General features: G+C 41.0%; 2 protein-coding genes across 2 annotated transcripts in view; one reads left to right on the plus strand and one right to left on the minus strand.

Moving 5' to 3' along the window:
• Positions 1 to 24,951, minus strand: part of fgf2 (fibroblast growth factor 2) — a 96,188-nt gene extending 71,237 nt beyond the window's left edge. Inside the window, exon 1 of the mRNA XM_021584054.2 lies at positions 24,846 to 24,951. The gene's annotated coding sequence lies outside the window, so the exon portion shown is untranslated. The remainder of the gene's footprint in view (positions 1 to 24,845) is intronic.
• il2 (interleukin 2) lies at positions 17,878 to 19,027 on the plus strand. The gene is given in 4 exon segments (NM_001164065.2): positions 17,878 to 18,060; positions 18,156 to 18,191; positions 18,537 to 18,689; positions 18,829 to 19,027. Coding segments are annotated over 4 exon segments (429 nt in total). The 5' UTR covers positions 17,878 to 17,943; the 3' UTR covers positions 18,952 to 19,027.
• Positions 24,952 to 25,191: the final 240 nt, after the last annotated feature.

Raw genomic sequence — 25,191 nt, forward strand, 5'->3', positions numbered from 1 at the left:
AATATTGGGCGTGCAAAATTATTCAGCCCCCTTAAGTTAATACTTTGTAGCGCCACCTTTTGCTGCGATTACAGCTGTAAGTCGCTTGGGGTATGTCTCTATCAGTTTTGCACATCGAGAGACTGAAATTTTTTCCCATTCCTCCTTGCAAAACAGCTCGAGCTCGGTGAGGTTGGATGGAGAGCATTTGTGAACAGCAGTTTTCAGTTCTTTCCACATATTCTCGATTGGATTCAGGTCTGGACTTTGACTTGGCCATTCTAACACCTGGATATGTTTATTTTTGAACCATTCCATTGTATATTTTGCTTTATGTTTTGGATCATTGTCTTGTTGGAAGACAAATCTCCGTCCCAGTCTCAGGTCTTTTGCAGACTCCATCAGGTTTTCTTCCAGAATGGTCCTGTATTTGGCTCCATCCATCTTCCCATCAATTTTAACCATCTTCCCTGTCCCTGCTGAAGAAAAGCAGGCCCAAACCATGATGCTGCCACCACCATGTTTGACAGTGGGGATGGTGTGTTCAGGGTGATGCTGTGTTCAGGGTGATGAGTTGTGTTGCTTTTACGCCAAACATAACGTTTTGCATTGTTGCCAAAAAGTTCAATTTTGGTTTCATCTGACCAGAGCACCTTCTTCCACATGTTTGGTGTGTCTCCCAGGTGGCTTGTGGCAAACTTTAAACAACACTTTTTATGGATATCTTTAAGAAATGGCTTTCTTCTTGCCACTCTTCCATAAAGGCCAGATTTGTGCAATATACGACTGATTGTTGTCCTATGGACAGAGTCTCCCACCTCAGCTGTAGATCTCTGCAGTTCATCCAGAGTGATCATGGGCCTCTTGGCTGCATCTCTGATCAGTCTTCTCCTTGTATGAGCTGAAAGTTTAGAGGGACGGCCAGGTCTTGGTAGATTTGCAGTGGTCTGATACTCCTTCCATTTCAATATTATCGCTTGCACAGTGCTCCTTGGGATGTTTAAAGCTTGGGAAATCTTTTTGTATCCAAATCCGGCTTTAAACTTCTTCACAACAGTATCTCGGACCTGCCTGGTGTGTTCCTTGTTCTTCATGATGCTCTCTGCGCTTTTAACGGACCTCTGAGACTATCACAGTGCAGGTGCATTTATACGGAGACTTGATTACACACAGGTGGATTGTATTTATCATCATTAGTCATTTAGGTCAACATTGGATCATTCAGAGATCCTCACTGAACTTCTGGAGAGAGTTTGCTGCACTGAAAGTAAAGGGGATGAATCATTTTGCACGCCCAATTTTTCAGTTTTTGATTTGTTAAAAAAGTTTGAAATATCCAATAAATGTCGTTCCACTTCATGATTGTGTCCCACTTGTTGTTGATTCTTCACAAAAAAATACAGTTTTATATCTTTATGTTTGAAGCCTGAAATGTGGCAAAAGGGCTGAATACTTTCGCAGGGCACTGTACATACCCCAACCAGAAGCCATGGATTACAGGCAACATTCACACTGAGCTAAAGGGTAGAGCTGCCGCTTTCAAGGTGCGGGACTCTAACCCGGAAGCTTACAAGAAATCCCGCTATGCCCTGCGACGAACCATCAAACAGGCAAAGCATCAATAGAGGGCTAATCATACTACACCGGCTGTGACGCTCGTCGGATCTCGCAGGACTACAAAGGGAAGCACAGCCGCGAGCTGCCCAGTGACACGAGCCTACCAGACGAGCTAAATCACTTCTATCCTCCCTTCGAGGCAAGCAACACTGAGGCATGCATGAGAGCATCAGCTGTTCCAGACGACTGTGTGATCACGCTCTCCATAGCCGACGTGAGTAAGACCTTTAAACAGGTCAACATTTACAAGGCTGTGGGGCCAGAACGATTACCAGGACGTGTGCTCCGGGCATGTGCTGACCAACTGGCAGGTGTCTTCGCTGACATTTTCAACATGTCCCTGATTGAGTCTGTAATACCAACATGCTTCAAGCAGACCACCATAGTCCCTGTGCCCAAGAACACAAAGGCAACCTACCTAAATGACTACAGACCCGTGGCACTCACGTCCGTAGCCATGAAGTCCTTTGAAAGGCTGGTAATGGCTCACATCAACACCATTATCTCAGAAACCCTAGACTCACTCCAATTGATGTTAAAAATGTATCACTAGCCACTTTTAACAATGCCACTTAATATAATGTTTACATACCCTACATTACTCATCTCATATGCATATGTATATACTGTACTCTATCATCTACTGCATCTTTATGTAATACATGTATCACTAGCCACTTTAAACTATGCCACTTTGTTTACATTCCCTACATTACTCATCTCATATGTATATACTGTACTCGATACCATCTACTGCATCTTGCCTATGCCGTTCTGTACCTTCACTCATTCATATATCTTTATGTACATATTCTTTATCCCTTTACACTTGTGTGTATAAGGTAGTAGTTGTGGAATTGTTAGGTTAGATTACTCGCATTAACATCTGCTAACCATGTGTATGTGACAAATAAAATTTGATTTGATTTGAATACCACCCAAACAGATCCACAGATGATGCCACACTCCACACTGCACTTTCCCACCTGGACAAAAGGAACACCTATGTGAGAATGCTATTCATTGACTACAGCTCAGCGTTCAACACCATAGTACCCTCAAAGCTCATCACTAAACTAAGGAACCTGGGACTAAAGACCTCCCTCTGCAACTGGATCCTGGACTTCCTGACGGGCCGCCCCCAGGTGGTGAGGGTAGGTAGCAACACATCTGCCACGCTGATCCTCAACACTGGAGCTCCCCAGGCGTGCGTACTCAGTCCCCTATTGTACTCCCTGTTCACCCACGACTGCATGGTCAGGCACGACACCCACGACTGCATGGCCAGGCATAACCATCATTAAGTTTGCTGACGACACAACAGTGTTAGGCCTGATCACCGACAACGACGAGACAGCCTATAGGGAGGAGGTCAGAGACCTGGCCGGGTGGTGCCAGAATAACAACCTATCCCTCAACGTAACCAAGACTAAGGAGATGATTGTGGACTACAGGAAAAGGAGCACCGAGCACGTCCCCTTTCTCATTGACGGGGCTGCAGGTTGAGAGCTTCAAATTCCTTGGTGTCCACATCAACAAACTAGAATGGTCCAAACACACCAAGACAGTCGTGAAGAGGGCACGACAAAGCCTATTCCCCCCCAGGAAACTAAAAAGACTTGGGTAATGAGATCCTCAAAAGGTTCTACAGCTGCAACATCGTGAGCACTGGTTGCATCACTGCCTGGTACGGCAATTGCTCGGCCTCCGACCACAAAGCACTTCAGAGTAATACGTACGCCCCAGTACATCACTGTGGCAAATCTGCCTGCCATTATGGACCTCTACACCAGGCGGTGTCAGAGGAAGGCCCTGAAAATGGTCAAAGACCCCAGCCACCCCAGTCATAGACTGTTCTCTCGACTACCGCATGGCAAGCGGCACCGGAATGCCAAGTCTAGGACAAAAACAACTTTTACCCCCAAGCCATAAGATTCCTGAACAGGTAACCAAATGGTTACCGGACTATTTGCATTGTGTGCCCCCCCAACCCCTATTTTATGCTGCTGCTACTCTCTGTTTATCTTATATGCATAGTCACTTTAACTATACATTCATGTACATACTATCTCAATTGGCCTGAGCAACCAGTGCTCCCGCACATTGGCTAACTGGGCTATCTGCATTGTGTCCCACCACCCGCCAACCCCTCTTTTTACGCTACTGCTACTCTCTGTTCATCATATATGCATAGTCACTTTAACCATACCCACATGTACATACTACCTCAATAAGCCTGACTAATCGGTGTCTGTATACATATATTGCTACTCTTATTTTCAAATGTCTTTTTACTGTTGTTTTATTTCTTTACTTACCTACCCACACACACACACACACACACACACACACACACACACACACACACACACACACACACATACTTTTTTTTCTCCACACTATTGGTTAGAGCCTGTAAGTAAGCATTTCACTGTAAGGTCTACCTACACCTGTTGTATTCGGCGCACATGACAAATAGACTTTGATTTGATATGAACTTGAAGTTGCACTATTCAGAAATCGCTCCACCATTTCCTGGTTGCTAAAACTAATAGTTAGCCAAATTCCTGTTTATGTGGTACAATAAGTTAGTATTGTGTAGAGAATCATTGTACCATCTAAACTGCTGTGAAACATATTTTCCTTAACCAAAAATATTGTTGTATCAGCTGTTTGAAGTTGGTGTACAAAACTGAAAGTAAAAGACGCAAAAACAAAACTTAACGGGAGGCATAGTAATAGTACACATAGAACAGATCTACCTACTGCTTCTTCGACTTGGTTTTGAGTAGATTGATATATCTATAACTCACATTTCTATGTGGATTTGGCCGGGTCACCCAAAAAGTTACATATTGCCACTTTAAATGAGGAATATTCTGTTTATTCATGGATACAGGGATACTCATGAGCGGGATCTCAAAAGGTGTATTGAAACAGCTTATCCCGAATAAGATCTTAAGTGGGATATTAGCTACTATCTGGAATATTGTGCACATGTAAAATGTGGTCCCTTAAGTTGTGGAACATACTCTAGCTGATATAGTGATAATGTCTGCAGAATTGGCGTCTGGTGAAATTAACATGTTCTTTGAAAATTATCCAAGGACCTTTTATTTCTCTTTTAATTCTCATCATTCTCAATTAAATATTTTATTGAGCTTCAACGAAGAGGCATCAATCAGGACAACCCCACTACTTAAGTCACTTGTCAAACTCATTCCATGGAGGGCCAAGTGTCTGCGAGTTTTCGCTCCTCCCTTGAACTTGATTGATGAATTAGGGTCACTAATTAGTAAGGAACTCACCTGGTGGTCTAGGTCTTAATTGAAAGGAAAAAAACAAAAACCAACAGACATTAATTAACCCATCCATGGAATGAGTTTGACCCCCCTGAACTAAATGATCAGCACTGACTAAACTTCAGTCGTCAATGTGTGATATCCTATTGTCTAATTCGGGGGTTCTTAAAGTGGGGTCCGAGGCCAGATATTATTTTTTTTCGCTCTCAAAATAACAGATGAAACACATTTTAGCCAAGTGATCCGTGGAATAAGTTTATAGGGTCTAATACAATACACTGTAATCAGGGTATGACGCGATAGTCAGTAAAAACATGTTGGGCTAGTGGATCTCCCCAGCCTAGTAACTTCTCAGCACATTTTTGCGTTCCACTTCCACATTTACCTGCTCTGTCACAGTCCACCATTGAAGACTACATGTGGAAAAGTAATGCTATTTGCATTCAAGCACCACCACTATCTACAATTTTACAATATGTTTTTAACACTGGGAAACATGGGCCTGGAAGGCTCACAATGTCATTGGTATCCACAGTTCTCCACCAATAAGCAATTTGTATACTCAATACTTCTTGTATTCCCCAAAAATTAACATACAGTGCAAACCAAGCTATGAGGTCAAAGGAATTGTCCGTAGAGCTCTGAGACAGGATTGTGTCGAGGCACAGATCTGGGGAAGGGTACATCTTTTTTTTGCAGCATTGAAGGTCCCCAAGTACACAGTGGCCTCCAACATTTTTAAATGAAAGAAGTTTGGAACCACCAAGACTCTTCTAAGAGCTGGCCGCCCGGCAAAACTGAGCAATCGAGGGAAAATGGCCTTGGTCAAAGAGGTGACCAAGAACCCGATGGTCACTCTGACAGAGCTCCAGAGTTCCTCGGTGGAGATGGGAGAACCTTAAATATCAAGTTGGATTCCAAAATGAAACCAAGATACAGCTTTCAGATTCTCCCCATTAACAAGAACAACTCGTTGGGAAGAATCAATGGATCTCTTAGAGAAGTACATACAAACAGCCTTGTCGATTTTTAAATGCAGGCAAGAATTATTCATCCATTTAGGAACATGTACCACAGCTTCAGTTAACCAATTGTCTATTTTTTGAGTGTACATGCAGAACTGTATCATCTGCATACATATGCATGTTAACTTGTGGGCAAGCAAGTGGGAGATCATTTATATACAGTTGAATTTGGAAGTTTACATACACCTTAGCCAACTACATTTAAACTCAGTTACTGACATTTAATCCTAGTAAAGATTCCCTGTCTTAGGTCAGTTATGATCACCACTTTATTTTAAGAATGTGAAATGTCAGAATAATACTAGAGAATTATTTATTTAAGCTTTTATTTCTTTCATCACATTCACAGTGGTTCAAAGGTTTACATACACTCAATTAGTATTTGGTAGCATTGCCTTTAAATTGTTTAACTTGTGTCAAACGTTTCAGGTAGCCTTCCACAAGCTTCCCACAATAAGTTGGGTGAATTTTGTCCCATTCTTCCTGACAGAGCTGGTGTAACTGAGTCAGGTTTGTAAGCTTCCTTGCTCACACATGTTATTTCAGTTCTGACCAGACATTTTCGATAGGATTGAGGTCAGAGCTTTGTGATGGCCACTCCAATACCTTGACTTTGTTGTCCTTGAGCCATTTTGCCACATCTTTGGAAGTATGCTTGGGGTCATTGTCCATTTGGAAGACCCATTTGCAACCAAGCTTTAACTTCCTGACTGATGTCTTGAGATGTTGCTTCAATATATCCACATAATGTTCCTTCATCATGTTGCCATCTATTTTGTGAAGTGCACCAGTCCCTCCTGCACCAAAGCACCCCCACAACATGATGCTGCCACCCCGTGCTTAAATGTTGGGATGGTGTTCTTTGGTTTGCAAGCCTCCCCCTTTTTCCTCCAAACATAACGATGGTCATTATGGCCAAACAGTCCTATTTATTGTTTCATCAGACCGGAGGAGATTTCTCCAAAAAGTACAATCTTTGTTCCCATGTGCAGTTGCAAACCGTAGTCTGGCTTATTTTATGGCGGTTTTGGAGCAGTGGCTTCTTCCTTGCTGAGCAGCCTTTCAGGTTATGTTGAGGTCAAGGTCTTTTGCTGTTGTTCTGGGATTGATTTGCTCTTTTCGCAACAAAGTACGTTCATCTTTAGGAGACAGAACGAGTCTCCTTCCTGAGCAGTATGACGGCTGCGTGGCCCCATGGTGTTCATTCTTGCGTACTATTGTTTGTGGTACCTTCACCTGTTTGGAAATTGCTCCCAAGGATGAACCGGACTTGTGGAGGTCTACAATATTTTTTCTGAGGTCTTGGCTGATTTCTATTGATTTTCCCATGATGGCAAGCAAAGATGCACTGAGTTTGAAGGTAGGCCTTGAAATACATCCACAGGTACACCTCCAATTGACTCAAATGATGTCAATTAGCCTATCAGAAGCTTCTTAAGCCATGACATCATTTTCTGGAATTTTCCAAGCTGTTTAAAGGCACAGTCAACTTAATGTATGTAAACATCTGCCCCACTGGAATTGTGATACAGTGAATTACAAGTGAAATAATATGTCTGTAAAAAATTGTTGGAAAAATGACTTGTCATACAAAAAGTAGATGTCCTAACTGACTTGCCAAAACTATAGTTTGTTAACAATAATTATGTTGGGTGAGTTTTAATGACTCCAACCAAAGTGTATGTAAACTTCAGACTTAAACTGTGGATGGTAAACAGAAGCGGGCCTAATATTGACCCTTGTAGGACCCCAATGTTATAGTAAAGAGAGTCTGACTGAGTGTCCCGCGAACAAACCCTTTGACTTCTGTTTGTCAGATAGGAATACATCCAAATAATGTCTTCAGTGGACAAATTAAGGGAGGATAGTTTGGATAGGAGAACCTCATGATTCACAGTATCAAAGACATTTTTAAAATCCAAAAAGTCTGCGCCAATTTCACCACCTATGTCCAGTTTAGATTTAATGCACTCCAGAAAATAGCAATTGGCTGTTTCGGTAGAATGGTTAGTTCTGAATCCAAATTGCATTTGATGTATGGAGTTGCCCTGAATGAGGTGATCAGTCACCCATCTTTCAGATACTTTTGATTGCACTGGAAGAATGCTTATAGGTCAGTAAATTTCCACCAGTGTTGGGTCACCTGACTTTAAAACAGATTTTAAAACAGGTATCATTGCAGCAGACTTCCAAGCATTGGGTAAGAACACATATTTGATGGACACATTAACTAGATATCCAATAGGGGCAATCTGAGAATATTTGAGTCTCTTCAGGAATCCAAATGCATATTTTGTTCTAAAGCTCCTGAAGAAGCTAATAATACTGTCCACTTCTGACCCTGATATTTCAGGAATTCTGAATATTGGTTTATTATTATCTATGGGAGTGAGAACTGTGGTCTTGGTTGAAAATCTTTGAGCCAGTTCCCTGACAGAGTCAACAAAAAAATTGAAATTGGAGTCTTGAATTAGAATCCCATTTAACCTTTAATTCAATATGTTTTTTGGACTTTTCACCTCCTCTCCCTGTTAGCTTGTTGAGATTTTCCCAAATCACTTTGCCATTACCTTTTTCTTCATTGATCACTCTAAGAAATAACTCTGCTTTTGCTAGCTTTATATTCCTAACCATCGTATTTCTCAGTGATCATTTTTATCAGACTTCAGTGCTTTTTTTCAAGGAAAAATCCCGTTCTCTCATCAGCCTTCAGAGGTCCTCATTGAGCCATGAATTTCCTAGTAAAAGAGGTATCCACTTTGTCAATAGCTGACAGAAATGTTCTGTATCCAGACTCTGGGCATTCATTGCTTAAATTGATCAGACCAGTCAATTTGACTCATAGCTGCATCGTAGATACTCTGCTCACTTTTCTGTTTTTATATCGTACTGCTGCACATTAATATGGTTCTTAAATCTCTTTTTAGTGGGCTTTCTAACCACCAATGTAACATTGTGGTCAGATATGCCAGTTAGTAAGTTACTGGACCTAATTATTCGATCAGGTCTGTTAGTAAACAGCAGATCAATTGAAGTCTGGGATGACTGTGTTACTCTGGTTGGACCTTGTATTATTTGAGTCAGGTTGAAATAATTTGTCATCTCTGAGTTTTTTTCTCTGCAAGTTTTGTTTTCCCAGTTTATATTGAAATCGCCCATGAAGATGGATCTCCTTCTTATGATCATATTCTTTAAGCATGTCATTTAGATGGTCATAAAACGAGATATCAGATGTTGGTGGTCGATATAATCCAATAATAGTGCGAGACATATGAGGGGATAGGAAGACATTCAGCCCCATACATTCAATGTCATTGGCATGTTTCCACATGATACGATTGCATTTAAAGTTATCTTTCATGTACATAAGCAATCCACACCCTCTGCCCTCTCCCCTGTCCCTCCTGAACATGGAATATCCAGGGACATTAAAGGCAGAAATAGGGGAAGATTTCTTCAAAAAATCTAGGTGAGATCTAGGTCAAGAGTTGGAATTCCAATTAAATTATCAGCAGATCTCATTCTCCTGAAAAGCCATGTTAGTGACAGAAGTTATGCTCACATACACAGAATGTCCTTCTCTGAACCAGATACTATTGGTTACTCAAAAAAATATTATTTCAATCCTTCATCAATGACTTCAGTCTGGATGACTAACAGGGTTGTATACAAATACAGCACAAGTCAGAAGTTTATTTAGACTATTTTCTACATTGTAGAATAATAGCAAAGACATCAAAACTATGAAATAACAGCTTGCCTTGATGACAGCTTTGCACACTCTTGGCATTATCTCTACCAGCTTCACCTGGAATGCGTTTCCAACCATCTTGAAGGAGTTCCCACATATGCTGAGCACTTGTTGGCTGATTTTCCTTCACTCTGCGGTCCAACTCATTCCAAACCATCTTAATTGGGTTGAGGTTGGGTGATTGTGGAGGCCAGGTCATCTGATGCAGCACTCCATCACTCTCCTTCTTGGTAAAATAACCCTTACACAGCCTGGAGGTGTGTTGGGTCATTGTCCTGTTGAAAAACAAATTATAGTCCCACTACGTGCAAACCAGATGGGATAGCGTATCGCTGCAGAATTCTGTGATAACCAGTAAGGCTAAGTGTGCCTTGAATTCTAAATAAATCAGACAGTGTCGCGAGCTAAGCAGCCCCAAACCATCACACCTCCTCCTCAATGCTTCACGGTGGGAACCACACAAGCAGAGATCATCTGTTCACCTTCTCTGCGTCTCACAAAGACATGGCGGTTGGAACCAAAAATATCAAATTTGGACTCATCAGACCAAAGGTCAGATTTCCACTGGTCTAACGTCCATTGCTCGTGTTTCTTGGCCCAAGCAAGTCTTAACTTTTAACAAGGCATACCTGTTAAGTAAAAGGTGACTACCTCGTGAAGCTGATTGAAGGAATGCCAAGAGTGTACAAAGCTGTCATCAAGAATCTACTTTGAAGAATCTCAAATGTTAAATATATTTAGATTTGTTTAACACTTTTTTTGGTTACAACATGATTCCATATGTGTTATTTCATAGTTTTCATGTCTACGCTATTATTCTACAATGTAGAAAATAGTACAAATGAACTTTTGACGAGTACTGTATTTGTTTACATTCCTGTATTTGTTTACCTTTGTTTATATTTGTTTACATCCATGAGTAGGTGTGCACAAAATTTGAGATAAATACACTTTTTGTGTATATGGAACATTTCAGGGATTTTCTATTTCAGCTCATGAAACATTTTTGTTCAGTGTAGATACACTGGGGTGACATGAAGCACTTCCATTACAAGACCATGGTACTTACCTACGGAGCAGCTAGAGGAACTGCCCTTCATTACCTTCAGACTATGCACAAACCCTACACCCCAACCAGAGTACTCCGTTCTGCCACCTCTGCACTATTGGCCCTCCCACTATTGGCCCTCCCACTCTTATGGGAGGGCAACTCCTGCTCAACACAGTCCAAGCTCTTCTCCGTCCTGGCAACCCAATGGTGGAACCAGATTCCCCCTGAAGCTAGGAGTCCCTGCCCATCTTCTGAAAACATCTGAAACCCTACCTCTTCAAAGTTTATCTTAAATAATCCCACAGTACACACACCACCCCACAAAATGATGCCTTTCATTAACTAACACTCGCACATGACTACCCCCCTCGCCCCCTTTACTAGGTCAGACTTTTCTGATAGCTACATTGAGGAAAAATGTAGTTACTATGACTGTGATAGGTGGTTGTCCCACCTTGCTATCTTAAGATGAACACACTTACTGTAAGTTGCTCGGGATAAGAGCATCTGCTAAATGACTAAAAAGTACTGGCAGGGGGCGTGTGATCCCAGGTGGTGGTTTACCCCAAGTTACCCCAACAGGTAGGCAGGCCTACATTATATTCACTGTGTTTATGCACGTTTTTGGTAGTTAAAATATCACATTTGGGATCTGGCTAATGATTAGCCCAATAGGTTAAATGCAGATGAAGCATGGGTTGCCTATTTATTTATAGCCTCAATGCTGCATCAGTTGGGCTACAGGTGATAAAGGCTTATTGCTAATAGCATACCTGATAATATGGACCATGCATGGTGCAACATGTTAAAATAATTTAACAATACGTTATTGGGCTCATTTCTGGAAGTGGAAATAGTTTTTTCATTCAATTTGGAGCAGTAAATCAGTCCTTCTAAATACATGTTCAGTTCTCCCCACTGCTACAATTGTTTCCAGAGGAAACATTGACTCCTTGTACTCCATTTTTTTTATCTGACTCAAGTTGTGTTCTGATTATTAGAGTGAATGTGCTATCACAAAAGGAGTTCCCAGCCCCAAAAGGGTTGAGAACTGCTGGTCCAATTAAAGGCAAATCCATGGAAAGTGTGAAATGCATTTCTACTTATCGAGACATGCTGAATGAAACCACATCTTGATGATACTTTACCTCCCACTCAAACACTGCATGGGCATTTCTCTGAAAATTACCTTTAATCTTCACAACGGAACATTTTCCACTTTTCCAAAAAACAGTCAGTAGGCTTTATTGTTCTTTTCACTGGTGGAATTATTCCCCTGTGATACTAACAATTCGTTTTTGCCTGCCTCTGTGTATAAGATATTGGACATACGTTCAAAATTGCCTTTCAGCTCAGTATCAAAGCAAATATAATTCACAATTGACTCATAATAATGGCCTGTGGATTTCAATTAATGACTGAATCAACTGTCAATTTGCGATCCACTTTTAGAATCTAATAAATGTGGAAACAAGACATTCAAAGACCAGCAGTAATAGTAGTAGACTCCAGCAGGAGGCCAAGGGTAAAAGTGTTTTGCCATCTTAGAAAATGCCGCTATTGGAAACATTGCAAGCCCTAGGAAAAACAACTTTCAAGACACTATCATGTAGCGTTGAAGAGTATTGTGCATGCTTTGAAAGTGAGTGACAATTCCACTGTGTGTTTCATGGATTGATAAGTGTGGCTACTCATATGTGCAAAGATATATTAGATACTGCCAGTCTGCAACCACTACTCAACCACTGTGGCTGTAAAAAAAAAAAATAGCGCAAGCAAATCACTCAGTTGCCGTAGATGACAATTTCAGACAATCTATTAAAACAAAAAAATGTATCATCGGTTAGGGACTAGAGGGGCTTCGAGGTTTCCAGTCAGGTCGAGAATGGAAAACATAATTCAAGGAAGTTCCAGAGGGTGGACAGGCGACACGTTTTGCTTATTGTGGTGGGTGTGTGGCAAATATGACTCAGTGCAAAGACACAGGGATCAGGTTCCACCATGAGAGTAGAAGCTCCTTAAGTTTTGAAATACCATTTAATCTGACCAGAGAGATATTTCTTCAGAAAATATATTTCAATCATACATATCTGAACAAAGGCTGTGTTGAGGGTAGTTTTTCCTGCACCCAATCGAAAGACGCTCGTAGGGAGGGATAAAAACTGAAGCTTTGACCAGAACACTTTTTCCTTCTCTATTTGATTAAAGTGGCTGCATAAAGTGGACAGTTGTGGAGTGACATATTCTGCATTAGTGTGATTCTGAACATGGTAACCACAAGTCCAAATAAATCTGGAATTTGGCAATCAAAATATAAATACCTAACTAAAATGTAAGTGTTTTTACAGGGGAGTATGCATGCTCTCATGGAAACAGGTACAAAACCTCAGGATGTGATGCATTCATGATAATGGATAGAAAATTCCCCCACCTTCTTCCTTCCTGATACCAAGTGCCTTAATATCAACAATCAAATGTAACCGGTTAGCCATCATGTGACCTGTTGGAATAAGGACATGCACAGGGACTATTCTATAATGACACTGACCAATAAGTGGCAGGTATGAATAGGAAAAGGTCACCGCTGAATCTGTAAATGGGTTTCCCGACTGACAAGGTTTGATAGGGGAAACCCATTTTCCACAAAGTTTATTGTAGGTGTGAAGATGCTGCACTTCATTCATTCCCTTCAGAAATCATGAGTTATGCTATACGTCTTCCGTTCAATTTCTCCCCTATAAGACTACTGTGCCAAAGGCTACCACAGATTCAAAAGTCATCTAAATACTCTAAAATGTAGAGTGAAACAATATTAATCCATATCTTGACCACATACAAAGAATATCGAATTGTCCAAGACCAGGACATTTGTTGATGATGATGATGATGATGATAGGTACTTTATTAAAATCAGAGGGAAGATTTCATTTTCAGGATTTGGGAATACACTGAAGCACGATATAACGATTTTGCTAAGTTTTTCTCTTCCCAGATCATTTTTCAGGATAGTGCCAAAATCTCGAGGTCGGGGACAAGTAATGGGACGTTGTGCGACGGGAGCAGCGCCATTCAATTAAATGCCCTTACGGTTCTCCAGACAACACCAAGACGCCTCAATGTAAAGTCTGGCACGACAGAATTTTTGGGACAGGGCTCATGCAGTGTGACAAGTTCTGGGTTCCGATCACCAATAATGCACTAGCCAATAGAAACACATGGTGAGTGAATAAACTGCCGAGCCTTGAAATCTCTCACCCAGTAGGAGGGGGGGGGGGGGGGGGGGGGGGGGGGGGGGGGGGCATACATATATTTTATCAAATCAAATGTCAACCTAAAAACAAAGTTAGAAGTTAGAAGTTTCCTGTCTCATAATGCACATTGCCAGGGATGTAATGATTCACTGATGCTGAACTGTATCCGGTTCAAATGTTTAAATAAGAGTACATCGGTCCGCAGGAGGCCAAACCGATCCAAATGTGCATGAAATCGGTCAGAAAATTGTTTCACACGTTACAAACCGACAGTTCACTAACAGTTTTTACTCATTATAATTTTAATTCCCCACTCCGAAAATAGCTATATTCTTTAGTGACTGAATTGATGCGTCCTCACCTTCAGTAGCCTATAATAGAACTAAGTAGGTAAATGTGTACTTACGGTCAGGCTCACTTGGGCCGACGATGTCTCATAGTGATTGTTTTTTAGGTCTATGTCCCTAGAGTTGGAAAATGTATAAAACAGTGCAGCAATGGTAGCTTTCTGTGTTATCACTTTCTTTCATTAATTTCCACCTATGACAAACATCGTCAGTATACAAGAAGTTATTGCTCACTTATACCCTTAAAATCATACATCACTGGAAAGATTAGATTCATAGCTACGATTCAAATACACTTTAAGAATGTTCAGGTCAACAGAACTTTGTCCTTTGACCTCTAGGGTACATATCAGAATTACCTATATAAATGGCTTCAAAAAGAAAACCCTGATACATTTTAAACTTTGTTTGACAAGTGGTTCTGGAAGGTAATGAAATTACCTTTCATATGATATATAATGTAACCAACTTTGAAAGCACCAGCTACAACTGTAAAAAAACGGCCAGCTGAAGCTCGTCTGAGCGGTTCGCTGGATATGACCTCACCCGTTAGTAACTTATGCTGATTCACTAAGATCTCCCATAGTGTTGTCCTGTCAGAACTTGATGTTGAGGCCCATTACTATACACTTTGTCACCACCACACATGGTTGGGCTTACTTGGGCCAACGATGTCTCATAGTGATTGTTTTTAAGAAATCATGCATTAACCTCACAGAAGCCATTTTACCAATATGGCTGCCAAACAGCTCAATGGGGTCTTATTGGACAATTTCATATGACCATACCTACAGTGCATTCGGAAAGTATTCAGGCCCCTTCACTTTTTCAAAATGTTACATTACAGCCTTATTATTAAATCGATTAAATTGTTTCATTTCCTCATCAATCTACACACAGTACCCCATAATGACGAAGCAAAAACAGGTTTTTAGAAATATTTGCAAATGTAAAAAAAATAAAAAAGGAAATCACATTTACATAAGTATTCAGACCCTTTACTTTGTTGAAGCACATTTGGCAGCGATTACAGCCTAGAGTCTTCTTGGGAATGACGCTACACCTGTATTTGGGGAGTTTCTCCCATTCTTCTTTGCAGATCCTCTCAAGTTCTGTCAGGTTGGATGGGAAGCGTCGCTGAACAGCTATTTTCAGGTCTCACCAGAGATGTTCGATCGGGTTCAAGTCCAGGCTCTGGCTAGGCCATTTAAGGACATTCAGAGACTTGTCCCAAAGCCACTCCTGCTTTGTCTTGGCTGTGTGCTTAGGGTCGTTGTCCTGTTGGAAGCTATAATCCTTCGCCCCAGTCTGAGGTCCTGAGCTCTCTGGAGCAAGATTTCATCAAGGATCTCACTGTACTTTCCTCCATTCATCTTTCCCTCGATCCTGACTAGTCTCCCAGTCCCTGCCGCTGAAAAACATCCTGCTGCCACCACCATGCTTCACCGTAGGGATGGTATTTTCCAGGTGATGAGCGGTACCTGGTTTCCTCCAGACGTGATGCTTGGCATTCAGGCCAAAGAGTTACATCTTGGTTTCATCAGATGGAACTCATTTCTCATGGTCTGAGAGTTCTTTAGGTGCCTTTTGGTAAACTCCAAGTGGGTTGTCATGTGCCTTTTACTGAGGAGTGGCTTCGGTCTGGCCACTTCACCATAAAGGCCTGATTGGAGAACCTTCCAGAAGGACAACCATCAACCAATCTCCACAGAGGAACTCTGGAGCTCTATCAGAGTGACCATCGGGTTCTTGGTCACCTCCCTGACCAAGGCCCTTCTCCCCTGATTGCTCAGTTTGGTCGGGCAGCCAGCTCTAGGAAGAGTCTAGGTGGCTCTAAACTTTTCCATTTAAGAATGATGGAGGCCAATGTGTAGAAACTTTTTCCTCGACACAATCCTGTCTCGGAGCTCTACGGACAATTCCTTATTCCTCAAGGCTTGGTTTTTGCTCTGACATGACCTGTCAACTCTGAAATCTTATATAGACAGGTGTGTACCTTTCCAAATCATGTCCAATCAATTCAATTTACCACAGGTGGACTCCATTCAAGTTGTAGAATCATTTCAAGGATGATCAATGAAAACAGAATGCACCTGAGTCAATTTCGAGTCTCATATCAAAGGGTCTGAACACTTATGTAAATAAGGTATTTCTGTTTTAAAATTTTTATAAATTTGTTAACATTTCTAAAAACCTGTTTTCATTTCGTCTTTATGGGGTATAGTGTGTATATTGATGAGAAAAAAAAGAACAATACATTTTAGAATAAGGCTGTAATGTAACAATGTGGAAAAATGAAGGGGTCTGAATACTTTCCGAATGCACTGTACATGAAATACAATTGTAGTATGCCCACCAAAAATATTCAAATGTTTATAGTGATGTAGAATACATAACCACATGAGCCAGGTGTGGCAGATATAAATATGTTAAATTATTCACAGAATAGTGGTAAGAATGTGCACAAAAAGTTGTCTGAATCGCTGAATTCTGAAGATGACAATTGCAATATTCTTCAAACATGTAAAATGGATAATGCTAATAGTGTATATGTTAATAGTAATGGCTGTGATCTGATTAAATGCTGCATACATTACTTAAGTGAATTTGTCCAAATACTTATGGCATGGGTAGGATGGGCATACTTATGGCATGGGGGCATGGGCATACTTCCTCACATGGGGAGGCCTAAAAGTGCTTACATTTTTCAAACGGTAAAACAGATATGAAAATATCCTCAAATAAAATATTACATTCTGTACTGTCGCCTCTAATGAAACAGTTGATCTCAAATCCAAAATGCAGAAGTGTAAAGCTACATTGAAAGTGTTAACTTCACTTTCCAAATACATATGGCAGGGAGTGGTTTTTTGGGTTCTGATGGGTCAAGACAGTTGAACTAAGCACACGAGGGATATTCTCAAGAATCAAATGGGTACATATCATTCATTTGCAAGTCTAAAAATATATGCAGATTGCCCCTTTAAAAACATATTGACAGCAATAAAAATGTACTGATCATATTATAATAGCAGAAAATAATAGCGGCTGATCCTGTGGCAACTTTTGCAGAAACATTTTGATATCTGTATGCACCATTGTGTTGTAGTTTCTTTGTTGTAATGCCTTTTCAAATGGCACATCTTTACTTAACCAGAGATTTCTTTTTTCAAATGAGCTATTGGCAAAGCAACATTTGATAGTTTGAGGGTCTCTCCGCCTCCTCGAAGTTAAAATCGTAACTTCTGCAGGTGTTGCTTAGAACTGACCAATTACCAAACTCCATACGACCCCTTAGTAAAGCCACAACCAGCTCAACAAACAGCCCTCATCCACCACATGTTGAAACCACTGTAAATACTGTGTACAGTCTAATGCTTTGCCACTATAGGTCACCAAAGGGATTTTACCATCTTGTAGCAAGAAAAATCCCAACAGTCATCAAGAGGAAAAATACAGCTGTTTGCATTTGGTAATATCTAGACTAATTCAGCCCACCCTTTGATTTTCCACACAGCAGGGTATATAAAACACCGCTAACAATCCGAGATGACAAACATTTACAGATCTCCCCTTGTGTACACCTTACAGGACACTATCTACAAACCCTTCAGATTATCATGGACCGTCGTTACAGGATTTCCTTTTTGACGCTTTTTCTCGCCGGTTGTCTACAAGGAAACCCAATTCCCAGACTCCTAGCTGGAATCGATTATCTAGAAGAAAATATTACATGTGTAAGTCACTTCATGGCTAAGTGGTGTTCAAACTTCTTTCATTTATTTTCTGTATTTTCGTGATCAACTAACATGTATCTTTCTCCCTATTGCAGCCAGATTCAGTCTTCTATACACCAACTGATGTAGAGGTAAGGCTCACTAAATATGTTTTGCAACAGTTATCTGCATATGGACAACACAGTAGCCCTTTACATTTTCCACTCACATATAGCCTTTTGCCCTAGTGCTGTTTTTTCTGAGTTGCTAAGGCATTGTTTCCGCTTCAACAGTTCACATAGAAGACCACTAGTACAGGAAACACAGCAAGGCTGCTTCAAAGTGTTTCAACTCTCACTTCACACAGCACTTTGAACAACTAAAACCCACTCCTCTCTTGGCAATGCGATTCACTACAATTAAACCACAGCCTCGCTTTCTGTGTCACAAAATCAAAAGAGCCCCAGGACAAACAGTTCTCTCTCTCTCGGTTGCAGGATAGTTGCATTGTTGCAGCATTGGCCTGTTCCATTAAGGAACTGGACACTGTGAAAGTAGAATGCCTCGATAAAGCGGTCCATCTGGAAAGTATGCAACACCACATCAGCATGACTGCCACGGCCCTACAAAAGACGATTGATAAGGAGAACGTAAGTATTGTTACTTATTCCAAGCATCTTTCCAGTTAAAATAACAAAATAGCCTAGTTGTTACTAAACATATACAGCTCATATAGTGTTGTTTACCACTTCACATGCCATCACACTCAATCCCACATTACCTCCTCAGAGCACAACGGACACTTCAGAATGCATCTGTGAAGACAAGCGGTTGGAAAAGTCTTTCAAGGACTTCATTCAGAACATAAGACATTTAACTCAAGCTCATGCTGCAAAGCGTCTAAGTTCATAAATGCTGGCAATAGAGTGACTGTTGTAATATATGGAACATTACGTAATTGGGACAAAATACATGCCATACCAACATGTACAGTAGTACCATGTCTATCTGTTCCAGTGATAAAGAAGCTCTAGTAGCTTCCACTTGCTGAACAGTTATACGGGGGAAAATGGGGGGGTTGTACAGGAAGTTTGTCATTGCACTGATACTCTAATGTGTATAATCTATCATCTCTAACAATTAGAGGCCCATTTTTTGGTGTGAAAACCAGTTAATTTCATTGGTCATGTATGTCTCACTGGATGTCCTTAACCGGAGATAGCAAGCCCTCCATAATGAAGGAAGGTGCTAGGGATGTTATTAATTATGTTTTGTTTCATTATGTGATTTCCATATACTGTGCCCGAATGCCAGTGTTTCAGAGTTCTCAATGTCTGTTTCAATTAGAATGCATTTGAAATAAGCCCCTAAAAAGCTCTAATTAAGTTATTTATTTATGTATTTATTACGTATTTATTATATTTTCATTTCTGCACATGGACTGTTCCGAAACCGTGATAATAAAGTTGCATTTAAAAGTATTTAAAATGAATAGGCCTGCTGTTTTTTTAGGTGTTAAACATTGCTAGCACTAATGTAGTAAACTAGGTACATTTATACACTAAACAAAAATATGAACGCAACATGTAAAGTGTTGGTTTCACAAGCTGAAATTAAAGATCCCAGAAATGTTCCATATGCACAAAAAGCTGATTTATCTCAAATGTTGTCCACACATTTGTTTACATCCCTGTTAGTGAGCATTTCTTCTTTGCCAAGATAATTAATCCACCTGATAGGTGTGGTATATCAAGAAGCTGATTAAACAGCATGATCATCGCACAGGTGCACCTTGTGTTGGGGACAATACAAGGCCACTCTAAAATGTGCAGTTTTGTCATACAATGCCACAATGCCACAGTTGTCAAATTTTTTGAGGGAGTGTGCAATTGGCATGCTGACTGAAGGAATGTCCCCAGAGCTGTTGCCAGAGAATTTAATGTTAATTTCTCTACATAAGCCACCTCCAACAACATTTTAGAGAATTTGGCAGTACATCCAACTGGCCTCACAACTGCAGACCATGTGTATGGCGTCATGTGGGCAAGCGCTTTGCTGATGTCAACGTTGTGAACAGAGTGCCCCATGGTGGCGGTGGGGTTAAGGTATGGGCAGGCATAAGCTACGGACAACAGATACAATTGCATTTTATCAATGACAATTTGAGTGCACAAAAATACCGTGACAAGATCCTGAGGCCCATTTGTAAAGGAATCTGTAACCAAAAAATAGATATCTGTATTCCCAGTCGTGTGAAATCCATAGATTAGGGCCTAATTTATTTATTTCAATTGACTGATGTCCTCATATGAACTGTAACTCAGTCATATCGTAGAAATTGTTGCATGTTGCGTTTTATATTTTTGTTCTGTGTATTTCTTTTACCGTTGCTTATGTGAATTAGAGTCCGGAACAGTGTGACCACGAGTCGGATGCCCTTTCACCCAAATCTGGAATCCTTATCGCCAAGACATAGGTGGGTTCCTGCGTATGAGGCTCGTGGGACCACTTAATTGTACCAGCATAAATTGATTATTGGCACGTGGTAAAAATTCTGAGGTGTCAGGATCTGGGGCTCTCAGCCCGACTCAATTGCATCTAAATGAACCACTACTGAGCATCCTCCCCTCTCTTACTGTATGTTTATGTACTGTATGTGTATGTACTGTATGTTTAAATTGAATATGAAAATATTGGACTGCGTACTATGGGTAGTTGTACTGTGTCATACTAAGTTTTTGCATGTCTATACTAAATTGAGAGTGAATGGCAGGCCAACGTCTCAATGATGAGAGGAGGGTTCCTATATGTGACATGTAGGAGGGGGAAATTCCCTGTCAGTTATAGGGCAATAAACCAATAAAGTACATGGATGGAAAATTACCTCATACAAAATAGTGTTACAGGCAACTGACTCATCTTTAAGATGGACTGGACTTCTGCAACTGGCCTAAAAGAAAACTCATTGCCATTGTCATTTTGGGTTTCTTTACGGGGGAACGTAACACACCTCAAACATGAGTGTATGAAATGTACAGTACTATTTTTGATATGGGCTGTATGACCTAAATCTAGCCACTCAAGTGAGAGGCAGATCTAAAAAGCGGTGTGGAACCACATCAAGAGATGTGAATCCTGTTCATCTCCATCTATTACGACAGAGCTGATGTGACAAATACACTACATGACTGATGTTGGGGGATTAGGCCTGGCTCGCAGTCGGCATTCCAATTCATCCCAAAGGTGTTCAATGGGGTTCTTCCAAGTTCTTCCACACCGATCTTGACAAACCATTTCTGTATGGACTTCACATTGTGCACAGGTGTATTTTCAAGGGCCTTCCCCAAATTGTTGCCACAAAGTTGTAAGCACAGAATCGTCTAGAATGTCATTGTATGCTGTAGCTTTAAGATTTCCCTTCACTGGAACTAAGGGGCCTATCACAAACCATGAAAAACAGCCCCAGACCATTGTTTCTCCTCCACCAAACTTTACAGTTGACACTATGCAGTCTCGGGCAGGTAGCTTTCTCCTGTCATCTGCCAAACCCAGATTAGTCGGTCGGACTGCCAGATTGTGAAGCAGGATTCATCACTCCAGACAGCACGTTTCCAATGTTCCAGAGTCCATTGGCGGCAAGCTTTACACCCCTCCAGCCAACACTTGGCATTGTGCATGGTGATCTTAGGCTTGTGTGCGGCTGCTCGGCCATGGAAACCCATTTCATGAAGCTCCCGACGAACAGTTATTGTGCTGACGTTGCTTACAGAGGCAGTTTGGAGTATTAGGGGTAGTGAGTGTTGTAACCGAGGACAGACAATTTTTAATGCTACGCGCTTCAGCACTCGGCGGTCCAGTTCTGTGAGCTTGTGAGGCCTACCACTTCGTGGCTGAGCCGTTGTTGCTCCTAGACGTTTTCACTTCACAATAACAGCACTTACAGTTGACCGGGGCAGCTCTAGCAGGGCAGAAATTTGATGAACTGACTTGTTGGAAAGGTGGCATCCTATGATGGTGCCGTGTTGAAATTTACTGAGATCTTCATTAAGGCCATTCTGCTGCAAACGTCTATGGAGATTTTATGGCTGTGTGCTCGATTTTATACACCTGTCAGCAACAGGTGTGGCTGAAATAGCCGAATCCACTAATTTGAAGGGGAGTCCACATACTTTTGTATATAAATCAAATCAAATTTTATTAGTCACATGCGCCGAATACAACAGGTACAACAACCTTACAGTGAAATACTTACTTACGAGCCCCTAACCGACAGTGCAGTTTCCAATAAATATGGATAAGAATAAGAGTTAAAAGTAACAAGTAATTAAAGAGCAGCAGTAAAAAATGACAATATATACAGGGGGGTGCCGGTACAGAGTCAATGTGCGGGGACACCGGTTAGTTGCACATGTAGGTAGAGTTATTATATATATAGTGTAACTTTATTCACACCATAGAGTTCCTATTCAATTACTAGAGGGGCTATGACATAAACACTCAAAGTTCCCTGAATGGGGTGAAAATGGCGGCCATAATGGTCAGGAAGAAATCTAAACCAGTCTAATTGGATTGAATGGCAGGAAAATAAAAAGGCATGTGATACAGCAGAAATTGTGTAATGAAATTGGCAATCTAAAATATTGTCATAAATGCAGTTTATAAGGGTTTTATACACATTTTCTGTATAAATAGCTTCTAAAATACATGTAACCAGACCATAAATGTCTAAATGTTTCAGTTTTCTTGGAAAGTTGTGCTATTAAAATATGACACAATATCATTACTTGTTGCATTTACAACTTGTCTAAGTCCTCAACTGATTTTGGCCAGTGTATGGCTGTTTATACAACGGGTGGGTCTAATCCTGAGTGCTGATTGGTTAAAACCGCTTTCCAGCTGGTGTCTGTACCACCGGCTGGAATGTTACCACCGGCTAAATCTATGACATTAAAAGGCCCATTTACTCTGTTCCATCTGACTGCGCAATCCACTGTCTCATCATCACATCCAAGCAATTTCTAAACTTGATCTCCACTATAAAAAGAATTAGACATTATCTCACATTTCATTTAGACTCACATTTAGTTTTCAACAGCAGAGATTTGTATAAACTTTGCTGTCTGTCTCTCCGACATTTGCAACATTGTTTCCATATTCAAATTCGATCTCCAGCTGTCCTATAATAATGAACATGTCGGGAGTCGGGATGAGACAGACAGGCAGCGTTTCTTAGCCAGTCGAAATCCTGAATCAGCTGGCATCATTTTTATCGATATATACACAAATAAATGTAATAAAAAAAAGAAGGTTTGCAGTCTTTCCAGCTTCAGTTTGAAGTGATTGTGTTAGCTGTGTTGTTGGCTAGCTCCCCTGAACAACAGAGACCTGACGGCTGAGCACATTTTCTATGCCAGGCGAAATCGCACCTCATGTTATGGATTTGTCCAAATAAATGTCACAGAAAACAGCTTAAACAAATGCAAATACTTTGCTGTTATTCTATCTGCACTTGACGTGACTGTAAGTTAGCATTAGTTGGCTAGCTGGCAAGCTAGGGATAAGAACGTTGTCAGCCAGTATGGCAATGGAACATTTAGAACAAACGACTGGGTCGCCTCTTTAGATACAGAACAAAAAGACTGAACGACTGAGTCGTATCTCTGGAAACCAAACCGATAGAACGAACGACCAGCTGGCTTGGGTAACAACCCTAAAATTGTGTCAGGAATAAATTCATCAAAATAACGTTTTTTTTAATGAAAATATGTCAGTCATTATTTGAATATGTTGGGAACCCGTAGCCAGCCAGTTTTAGAGCAACGATTCCATACATTTTTTCAAATGAACTGCCAATATGCCAACATTACATTCAAACCATGCAGTCCATACTTAATTGATGATGCCCGAGAAGGCGGTGTTTGAAGGATGTATTAGCACGGGTGTTGTTAGGCCCGAGACGAAACACCGGCTTCAGGGCATTATCACTTTTATACAACGGACTCGGGAGAGGCGAAGGTCGAGTGCCATGTGTCCTCTGAAACATGACAAAGCCTCACTGCTTCTTGACACAATGCCCGCTTAACCCAGAAGCCAGCCACACCAATGTGTCAGAGGAAACACCGTACACCTGCTGGCCAATTGTGTGCCACCCGGTCGCGACTGGCTGCGACAGAGCCTGGACTCAAACCAAAATCTCTAGTGGCACAGCTAGCAACTGCGATGCAGTGCCGTAGACCACTGCGCCACTCGGGAGGCCTCAAAATGAATTATTTTACATAATATCTTATCACAGCACTGGCAAACAATGGTTTACCAACTCCCTCACCAAAATGGCTGAGCTTTATCCCACCATAAGGTTCATGTCCATTCCAGTATTCTAATTCTATGATTTACACACCTGATAACAAAGATCTGGATCAGTTGTTTGGAAGTTGGTGATTTCAGAATCAGATTGTGAATAATGAAATCAGAGAATCGGTCACTCTGGCCAACCCTGTGTGTACAAGCAGAGTCTTGGGACATCCCCTTGTGTACAACCACCTTGACTTTAATATGTCAATAACCAAATGCATCAAACACCACAGTATCTTCTATACACTATCATCATGAAAGTGCAATTCCATGCATCCAAACAAAGCCTTGACAATAATCACTAGTCAATTCATGTTTAAAACATCATGTTGACACTTTCACCGTGTACAATTTTGCATCCAGCCTTGCAGCATATTTGCATTACATCAAAGGCTTTCTGTGATAACCCATACATGCATGGCACAAACATCAAATCTAGAGTGGTTCATACATACTATTCAGGCGTTTGATCCTGGCGCATCGGGTCCCTTAATGCCCGGGAGACTCTTCCTGTGTACAAGGAAGTAAAAAAGAAGCCAGGTTAATACATCAACAAGGCTGTGTAAACGTTGAAAGAATGAGCAATATAGGCTGCATTGCCTGCACAGGAAACCATAGCATTTCCTGTTTGTGTGCGGCTGTCTATAGTAAAAGACACTGTGTTAGTTCTTAGATGGTGGGACCAACTTGTGAAAGCCACTGACGGTACAAACAAGGTGAGATAATGTAAGGACCTCTAAGAACACGCATAACATGGCTTCATACAAGCTGATGATACTTCGATATGCAATTTGCTTTCAT

This window comes from Oncorhynchus mykiss, chromosome 31, assembly GCF_013265735.2.
Source record: "Oncorhynchus mykiss isolate Arlee chromosome 31, USDA_OmykA_1.1, whole genome shotgun sequence".
In the NCBI taxonomy this organism is placed as follows: Eukaryota; Metazoa; Chordata; class Actinopteri; order Salmoniformes; family Salmonidae; genus Oncorhynchus; species Oncorhynchus mykiss.